At 51.5% G+C, this 10,185-nt stretch overlaps 1 protein-coding gene across 3 annotated transcripts in view; it reads right to left on the reverse strand.

Annotated features, from left to right (window-relative positions):
- SSX2IP (SSX family member 2 interacting protein) overlaps positions 1 to 8,935 on the reverse strand; it is a 29,410-nt gene extending 20,475 nt beyond the window's left edge. For 2 of the 3 annotated variants that reach the window (XM_066597865.1, XM_066597862.1), the window contains exons 1-3: positions 8,841 to 8,935; positions 3,344 to 3,452; positions 1,115 to 1,263 (exon numbers count right to left, since the gene is read on the reverse strand). In XM_066597865.1, coding sequence (XP_066453962.1) covers positions 1,115 to 1,263; positions 3,344 to 3,437 — 243 coding nt within the window. In that variant the 5' untranslated portion in view covers positions 3,438 to 3,452; positions 8,841 to 8,935. Of the gene's footprint in view, positions 1 to 1,114; positions 1,264 to 3,343; positions 3,453 to 6,057; positions 6,167 to 8,840 lie in introns of those variants that run through there. The other variant, XM_066597863.1, reaches the window with a different exon arrangement.
- Positions 8,936 to 10,185: the final 1,250 nt, after the last annotated feature.

Genomic DNA, 10,185 nt, shown 5'->3' on the forward strand with positions numbered 1-10,185 from the left:
AGGACTTCCACTATTGGGGTGCATTGCCCTCTGCCATATGTCCTCCGCCGTACGGTAATCTCTCGTGCCTTTTGATGGACAATGCTACAAAGATGTCATTTATTTACTTTTCACTAAAACGAGTTAAAAAACAAACAATTGTTTCTATGATGGTTCATCCCTAAACAAGCTGCAGTTCCCCAAAACCACACAGGGAGGCGTACATCTGACCAGCAAGCATTTGTAAGCTTGCTACAGATTAACCCTTTCCAGTCCACTGTCTGACCTCTGAAGACATTATGATTTAAGGCTGTACAGCTCCGATGTTGGAAGACATCTCTGCTGTTGGAGACTATCCAACGTGTCACCTCATGCAGTACTGGCTTTAGCCAGCAGATAGCGCCGTTGTACAAAAAAAGAGTAAGCCCCCTAGGAAAACCAGGATACAAATTGGATTGGAAAGGGTTAATGTGTCCCCTTACTGGTCAGCTGATCGCTGCCCCTTTTACACGGCCTGACGAAATATTCGCGCCTGATAAGCGGGCCATGTAAAAGGGCCTTAAAGGGGTTTACCGCAATTGCAAATCATCCCCCAACCACAGGAAAGGGGATAATCTGCTGTCCTGTCACTTCGGGGGTCGCTTCTCCTGCAGTAGTGATGTCAGCATGATGGGAGCGCTGGCTGTACTCCATCCATTTCATTGGGGCTGATGGAAATACCCGAGCAGCACCGTATCTCTGAAGTCCTTTTCAAAGCAAATGGAGCGCTAGTGCAACCTCCATTCATTCTTCTCCTCAGTCTGGTACCCCCGCAGTGAGGACGACGGGGGATATAGGACCCCTTACCAGGCTTGGTGGGGGCTCCAGCAGTGAGGACCAGGGGGGATACAGGACCCCTGTTACCAGGCTTGGTGGGGGCTCCAGCAGTGAGACCCCCTCCCCCAGTGATTAGCAAATTAGATAGGGAACTTGCAATTGTGTTACAAGCCCTTTAACCTGTAGCAGTATCCTCATATTATAGCACATCCCCTCCTCTAGTTCTTTACTTCCCCATGTTTGGAGTTCTTGATAATATGACAATATCGGTACCACTGATGCAGACCCGGCGCTGTATTTAACACGAAGCGCCGCTCACCTGGTCGATGTACGTTATACACTGCTCCACGTTGTCTTCATTACAGAAGTGTGACTCCGCAGACATCTTTGCTATGCTGAAGGACGGCTCCAGGGGGGTCGGGGACGTCATTTGGGGTTCAGAGTTGTAGCGTGTAATAATCCTGGTTTCTGCAAGAAATGTAGGAATTTCATAATGAATAGAAATGGAGACAACAGAGTACAATTATATATAAAACCGGCCAAGTGTTGAGCAGCGCCCCTCACAGGCGATCACAGGAATCCCTCCAGACACCAAGAATCACATCAATGGTCCACAAAGCCACCAACAGAGAGAAGATCAACTCCCGCTGGGTCCAAGTATAGCAGATTCAGGGATCACCAGGTATAAAGTAGCTCAAAATTTTGCAACCACCGGAGACCTGAAGCCGTCAGACCAGAAAGTGTGTAAGAAATGCACTAATTACCGCAAGTCAAAATAAAAAATGTGCAGCGCCACCTTCCAGGCTACACGGTGCAGTTTGATTCATTTGGCAATCTATAATCGGGGGAGAACGGCAGAATGTGGCATCTTGTGTTTCTCCTCCTCCGATAAGTTTTGTACACTATCAGAGATGAATTACAGGAACTTCACAGAAACATTTAGAATTGTTACCTTCCGGGTCCGCTGATGTAGAATGACATAAATACCTCTATATTAGGACGCTGACTTAGAAAAGTTTACCAAGTTGAATTCTTTGTTTAACCCTTCGAACCCTCCATTGCAGATTCCATCAGATTTAGGAATTCTGCTGCATACAAGGCTGTTCTTCCCGTTAAACAAGCAATGACTGAACCCCAAGGAATATCGGAATATGACGAATCCAGGACTGCAAACGCTACCATCATATCCTGCACCTTCAACTCCGTTCCGAATGTGAGCCACGTAGTAGGACCCCTCTGCATCGGCCGGACCACAGAAGGGCTGCTTAGTTATTAAGATTAGCTGAACAGCCAGTGCCCCGATGACATGATGGGCACAGAGGGCGGCATTACCATGTGACCCGCTGTTAGAACCAGACCGCAATGAAGCTTCCAATACAGTAAGTATTCGGCCCTCCTGGACACCCCTTTAAGTGAGCTTCATTATTACAGATTTTAAAATCTACGTCTTTGCTCTGTTCCTACGGCTTCCATTGAGAGGAGCATCGTAACATGCGAACATTACAGCGGCACTCTGGTCTGAACATGGGCTCCCCTTCACCATCTAACTGGGTGTCCTTGTTGCCACCACATTACGTAATAAACATGTTATATGAAGTCTTTACACGAGACGATCGGGCGCTCAAGTGGCTGACAGTCTCAGCAATAGTCGCTCAGTGAATGGAGGCGGAGCGGGTCGGGATCATTCCAGCCAGCCGCCTCCATTCACAGTAAACAGGCAGCTGCTCATAGATGAATGACTGCCTGTTTACACGGCCGATCGTCCTTTGATTTTTATACCTACAGAAGCTGAATGACGATAAGCGAATAATCATTCGTCGTTCTGTCGCTGCGCGCATTTACAGCGAATAATTGTTCAGATTCTCACAGAAATCTGAATGATCTCATGTAAAATGGCCTCATTCTTCATGATTGGGAGAGCGACGTAAGGAGGCAGAGAACGACTTCGGCAACTCTGGTCACATCAAGCCTCAGACAATGTGACTGACCAAAACCTTCCTGCGACTTGTCTGCGGCAGGACTGTAAGGAGCTGCAATTGGGTTACTAGAAAACAGCCAAATTGCCGTCCGGTTGTAGACGAGTCACATGTGATTTGCATGGCGATCCATGATGGCAGAGCTACATGCGACTGATTCCAAAAATCAACAGCCTTTCATTTCCTTGCAGCTGATGTGCTGCAGCCGAGTTCGTTCACAACGTGTCCTCGTTGACCATCATTAGCTGGACCCAGTGATCGCCGAGCCACCGCGTAGCTCCAGCCTCCGGCCGGTGGAATGTCCGCTGCAGATCAGCCACAGAACGCCTCCTCCAAACCCGCACCATTCAGAGGGGGCGAATTCTGCAGCGGAGACAGCGATAGAACAGACATGTCGCAGATTTCAATTCTGCGCCACAAGTCAATTGCCGCACGGGTTTTCTAAATCTTGTCCATTTTGCTGCTATTGTGAATGCAGAGTAATGTCTGCCAGGGTTTCGGCTCGGTGTGAACGCTAGATACGCAGAATGCCCACAACTATCAGAATGTATGTTTTATGTGACGCAGATTACCTGATTCCGGCATGTTTCCTGCCCTCCAGTCCCCCATCGCCGGCCTCCGGCATGCAGATGCGTCGCGTCCTGTATACAGCGGGGGACAAACCATCTACGGAGACATCGCCTGAAACGGAAACAAAATAGACATTAAATGGACAAATCTGGAAACCAGACAGCGGAGATACGATGGACCCCCATGGGAGAAGGACTGTGCGGTCAGGAGAAACCCCACAAACATCACCCCTTACTCCAGCAAGAACTCACACGACATCTCCTAGGTTATATCCTCCATCACCCTCGTAATAAGACGCTGGATGGAGGGGATCCGCACTGCTCACCGCCCCAACAGTGGAGAAACCAGACAATGAAAGACCCCTTTAGCTAAGAGCTTCTGGCTGATTATTAGACCCCGTCCTAACATTTGGCTCTTCCCTGTATGGAAATTCTCCCCGTGACCCCGGAGTGCGGCATAAAACCACGTGCCAAGTTTTCCGCGGATCAGTTTCAGTGTGAATCCACATTAGATGGGAAAATCCAGCGATCGGAGCGACTTCCAACGAGGCCGGTCATCGGTGCTAGACTAGCCGGGGTCTCACTGCCAACCGCGGGGGGCTCTCATGCAACGGTGTGGAGATTATACAGAAAATGGCGCGATCAAGGAAAACATCCAGTGAAAGGGGATCCTGTGGATGGAAACTCCTCATCACTGAAAGGGGTCAGAGGAGGATGTCAGGAATCATTCTGACCAACAGGCTGCACAGTCAGCTGAATACAACGCTGGAGCTCCAACTAACGTGTCCGAATGCACGGACGGGCTATAACAGCGGACAATCAGTTCCAGCGCCATTGTGTCTAAGAGAAACAGAAAGACGGGACTCCAGCGGGCAAAAGAGTGCAAAACTTGTATCACTGAGCAGCGGAAAAACATCCCCTGGTCAGATGGATCCAGGTCTCTGTTTCATCGCTGACCCCTTCCTGTCAGCATCGCCATATAATCTGCAGCAATTACAAGAAGCTTCCTGTCCGCAGGGGCCGATATTCCTGCACAACAGTTTCATCACCGAGTGGAATCTACGCCAAAATGGATTACTGCGGTTCTGAAAATTAAAGGAAGGAGTCCAACGCTACTAGATGGGGGTCTAATTGGCCATTCAGTGTACATGGTGGGTGACACGGCCAGGTCTGTCTGCCACCTTGTGCCCTCACTAATCCGGGCATAACACTGCACATGTAAACTACACGGGTGTTCGGGGACCATGTGATTCATCACGACCCGTTTCGTTAATACCGTCTGCTGTACGCGAACCATTACTTCACCCAGGGACATTACTGCAATCTGCTTAGAGCCATTGTGTCCCTGTAATCCCCTCCAGATGGATCGCTCTAATGTCCGATGACACAACATGTCACAAAGCGTCCGCCATGATGAGCCCTCACCACGAGATGAGACTGACTGCGGCCGGACAGCAAGCGTCAGCGCAAAATACGTAAACACTGAACTACGTCTATTCTGATGCCCCCTCAACACTCACTGCTCAGACTGACAGACATGGGGGGGGATACGTTACGCCCCCTTGTGTACAGGCACTGAAAAAAAACAAAACCCGCTACTGTGCTTTTATTGGTTAAATCGCTAATTAGTCTAATTCAATATTGGCTATTTTTCTGCGCAAATGAAATGAAAGCGCAAAATAGGCCTAAAATTAGCAGAAATTGATAAAACTACGTATCCGTCCGCTCGCCCCTCCGGCTCTGGATCCCCAGGTCTGCAGTTTGGGCAGAGTCTTCCAGCTGACAGCTTCCCTTTAACCCCTTGGTGACGCGGCCTAGGTGAACCTAAGGATGTAACGAGTTTTTGGAATATTTAATCTCCACTTTTCAAACAGTTAACCGTTGCTCAGCGGGGTTCACCACTCGGGACCCCAACAATCAGCTGTCTGAAGAGGTCATGGCAATCTAACAAGTGCTGCCACCTCTTCGCATGCCCGTGACGCCACGTTCATCTGTCACGTGTCCCTAGAGCAGTTAATGCCCATTCAAGTGAATTGAGCTGCTATACCAGGCACAGCCACTATACAATGTATGGCGCTGTCTGGTACGGACACCCTAAGTGTCACTGACTGCAATCAGCTGATTGGCAGGAATCCCACGTGGTGAACAGAGCTGATCTGCCGTTTATAACCCTGAGAAGAAGTCATCAATAGCTTTGCGCGCGTTGTTGCTCGTGCGACCTGCAGACAATACAACCCGTTGATTTCAGTGACTTCCCTCACATTGAGCATTTTTGCACCTGCATTTCCATTGCACGAAAAAAAGATACATGACGTGCCCTATTTTTGTGCACCCGAGGCTCAATAGGGGGTCTATTGGGGTGCGCAAATGAGCACCCGGTCTGCACGAAATTGCGCACATTAATTGTTCACACCGTGAACTAATTAGGCCGCTGAGCCGGTTCAGAATAAGCGCAGGTGTCTCCCACGCCATCGTAAACGGCACTGGCAGTGCAAAAATAAACAGTAAGATGCGAAGGCACATGATCGTGCTCCATTCAGAGCGCAATCACGCCATCCGCTCGCAAGCGTATCTACGTGTAAACTTGTGCAGGAGCCTCAGAGTACGAGATTCTCAAACTGGGAAGAAAAAAAAATTGTTATTTCAAGAGGAGAAGGAAAAAAAATGAATGAAAATCGTCCACGAAGGAGAATTGCATCCACACGCAATTTACTCACCTGTAGGAAACAATGGTGCGGTTTCGGGAGAATCACAGAACCTCTGGTGTAAAGAACGGCAGAAGTAGTAAACAAACACAGGAGCACAAAGCACTTACAGCGGTGGCCGCGGACCTCGTGCAAGAACTGTCGGCCGTCTGCTCCAGCACTCACCACCCGGCACTGGGAGATAAGCAGCTTACCGGGCGCCGCCTGCTGCTAAAGGTCAGACGACAGCTTCCTTGGCCTGGGAGACTCTTCCACCTCCCCAGTCATCTGCTGCGATGTCTTATAACACAGACGGCATGCTGGGAGTTGTAGTCTCTAAGCCACAGGTTGTAGTGATGTACGAGCGCAGGGTCTCTGGGTGCGTTCTGCGACTGATCCGGCGCGACATTATGGTTCACACTCCATCCTGGGAACAGGCAAACACAATGGCGACCGGAGACGATGCATCCTGGATGGATTACCGCCCCCCACCGGACCCCACCGACTATAATGGGGTCTGCGAGGCCTCCGTCACAGCCTGCCGATTCCTGTACTACAGAGCGCAGTGTGTCGCATTATTTTGCCTGTTGTGCCACTCTGAACAGAGCCAAGAGGACGTAGCGCCCCTTAGAGACACCGTGGCGTGCCTGCGGTCCACAATAGAGATGCTGCGCACCGCTTTTTGCACGGATCGTTATTTCTCCTACAATGTATGGATGCATGCGGGATGATGGGGTCAGAGGTCACATCCTCATCTTCCATGGGGCGTCCTCACCTGTCTGGGATGAGACCAATAGCTGGACAATCTGCAGATAATGGAAGGACGGACAGGTAAATGATGGCCGCTCAGCTGTCCGTGCCCAAAAAGCCTCGGCTCCAGAAAGAGTCCGCACCGACCCCAACAAAACAGGGCAACAGGTTGTAGGGCCATCAAGTGCGGGGCAAACCCCCATCGCAAAAATACCGCCACCCAGGGAGCCGAGTCACATGACTGCTGTGGACCCTCTCCCATTTACACTGGAAAGCTCCGACCGGCTGGATGGGCAGCGCCGGGTCCGACCGGCTGGATGGGCAGCGCCGGGTCCGACCGGCTGGATGGGCAGCGCCGGGTCCGACCGGCTGGATGGGCAGCGCCGGGTCCGACCGGCTGGATGGGCAGCGCCGGGTCCGACCGGCTGGATGGGCAGCGCCGGGTCCGACCGGCTGGATGGGCAGCGCCGGGTCCGACCGGCTGGATGGGCAGCGCCGGGTCCGACCGGCTGGATGGGCAGCGCCGGGTCCGACCGGCTGGATGGGCAGCGCCGGGTCCGACCGGCTGGATGGGCAGCGCCGGGTCCGACCGGCTGGAGCTTCTCATTATAATTGGTAGTTGAAGCGGTTTTTGCAGGACTAATACCGACAGCCCACCCCAGAGAGACCCTCAGAACACCAGGCGATCTGTCGGGACTAGCCCGGCTTTGTACTCTGCGGCCCTGGAGTAAGGACTACAAGCTCAGCCCCTTCCATATATGACCCCACATACTGTTCAGAGCTCCGTCCTATGAAGAGGGGGGATTCATTTAAAGGGTCTATGCGGCTCCGGCAGCCCTTGTTTACATAGTGGGTCACCGACCTTAAAAAGGAGCAGAGGGTCCGGACGGTAGGAAGCGCTCTGATCAGCTGATCACTGTGGCCCCCCACCAATCGGATATCGGTGACCTATCCTGAGGGAAGGTGATCAATGGGAGTCCGACAAAATCCTTTTAATGAAGCCAACATTGTGGACAAACCCTTAAAGACGAGCGAACGATTTCCGGAATCCTTGTTTATGCCCTCGTTAGTGTTTACACAGAATGAGTAGCGCTCAAATTTGCGCGCGCCGACGGATTTTTGATCTTCGCTGTAAAAGCTCCCGCGGCAGATACCGCACAGATGTTCCAGATCAGCGGTTTTGGGCGCCCCTTATCAGACGCCCCTTACGTCGCCTCCACGACCCCCACTGCACAATCTAATAAAAGGTGGGGTTTTTTTTTGCTTTTTCACAACATTGGCGCAGTTTCTCATTACAAGGACCACTTATCCGCCATAACAGCCCGGCTACCATTACACTCCGGTCCCTTTAATAAATACGGTGACCCATCAGATTAGGGGTCCGTGCACGGGCGCAAGCGGATTTCAGCCACACAAGAACGCAGTGTATTTCTACACCTACGTATTCGCCACTCCAGCATGTGTGTGCAGACGCACCACCTCTTTGCGCACACACAAAAAAAAAAATATATCACCTTGGTTCTGTGTAGCGGCTCCTGCGGTCGGTGGGTCACGCGGCGTATTTCACACAATGCATAGGGGAAAAAAATACGCTCATGCGAATGACCCCCCCCCCCCCAACATTAATGGGGTCCATTCACTGCGCAAATACGCTCGTGTGAACAAGGCCAAACGCCCTCCCTGCGTGCAGCTCATTGGGCTCGTGAAAACACGGACGCCATGCAAATACGCCCGGCCGCAGTGCGCTCATTTCCCCCTCGTATTTCGCACGCTCCGGTGTTTGCACAAACGTACACCGATTCTATACGTATTTGCTCAGCGGGTTCGCAGGTTTTCCACGCACGTCCTTCACATTTACGCACGCCGGTTCATTTCATTGGGCTCTGGCAGCGCGCACGTGTACACAAGACCCGTCACACCGCGGTATGTCACATGATCACACATCGTGTGAATGACCCCCCTGACACCAATGGGTTCCATTCACTGCGTGTAAACGAGTCCAAAGACCAAGAAATGTCCGCACAGAACTACAAGCCCCAGCATGCCCCTCCCCGCCCGGCAGGTACCTGTCCTCCTGCTCCCCGGTGTCAGAGCCGCTCGGCCTCCGGCAGTTTATAACCTCGTCCCACCAACTACCGGCTCCATAGGCCTGAGCCGTCACTAGGCAACCAGAGAGCGGCGGGCGGGACGAGGCCGGTCACCAGGCAACCAGGGAGCGGAGGGGCGGAGCCTCAGCACCTGTTACACGGCGCGAAGAACGCCGGGAAGAGAGTGCGCACACCTGCTGCTGCGGGACGGGCAGTGGGCGGGGCTTGGGAGGCAGGCTTGTGTGAGAGGACAGCAGTGTCCTGTAATACGCAGTATAATGCACAGCTCGTGCTCTGACATGTGCAGCCGGGATACTGGATCGTGCAATGTACTATATGCAGTTATTGCACATTCCTGACTTTTGCGCTTTGTAGTAAAAATGCAGAAGATTTCAAAACTGCTGCAAAAAATGCGACATGATGGCGGATAACTGTAGGGAGCAATGCGGCCGCTACCAGGAATTACTGCCGCTTCACAGGTTTAACCGCAGCAATTTGCATTGGCGAATATGCGCAGGTGTGAGCGTGGCGTGCAACGGTGGCGGCAGCGCAGAAAATCCACAGTCGGTACTAAATGGCGTCGCGGATTTCACTCTGGAAATGATGCAGATTCTCTGCGGATAAGATTTGTTGAACCCCGTAGTGACTGCATTACGCCTCTTTACTGACTCCACTAATGCCTTCACAAGGCACCAATGGGCTCCCGTGGCAGCAAGAAGCCTGACAACGGCCTCCGTGTCTGCCATGTGACTTAGTCTATTAGGCCCCGCCTCCCGCAGAGTCTGATCGGCCGATGTCGTAGGCTCAGTAGACTGCAGTACATAAGTAACGCGGTGTACTATCCCAGAGACTAAAAATTACTGTGAAAATAAAAGGGCAATAAAGTTTAATGAAAAAAAAATACAGATTTTAAAATCAATAATAACCCCCAAATTTGAAAAAAATATAACAGCGCCTAATCGGTATTACCGCGTTCATCGACCCCAACAATGAAAACATTGTGTTATTTATCGCACGCGGCGAACGCTGTAAACAGAATTCTAAACAGTAACATAAGAATTGTTATTGTTCTTCTGTTCGCCTCCCGAAAAATGCAGGAAAAAGCAATCCAAAAGTCACTCGTACCCCAAGATGGTGGCAATAAGAACTACAAGCCCCCACAGAGCTCCGCCGCCGGGAAATAGCAATGTTCTTGGTCTTCTGCCTCCCTCACACAGACGGTTATTACCGAGATCAGTGGGACGCTTTCAGCCGCGCGCTAATCGCGGTATAACGCACCCATTGTTTTCAACGGGACCGTTCAGACATCTGCTTGGTCACAGCG

This window comes from Eleutherodactylus coqui, chromosome 3 (assembly GCF_035609145.1).
Source record: "Eleutherodactylus coqui strain aEleCoq1 chromosome 3, aEleCoq1.hap1, whole genome shotgun sequence".
Classification (NCBI taxonomy): domain Eukaryota; kingdom Metazoa; phylum Chordata; class Amphibia; order Anura; family Eleutherodactylidae; genus Eleutherodactylus; species Eleutherodactylus coqui.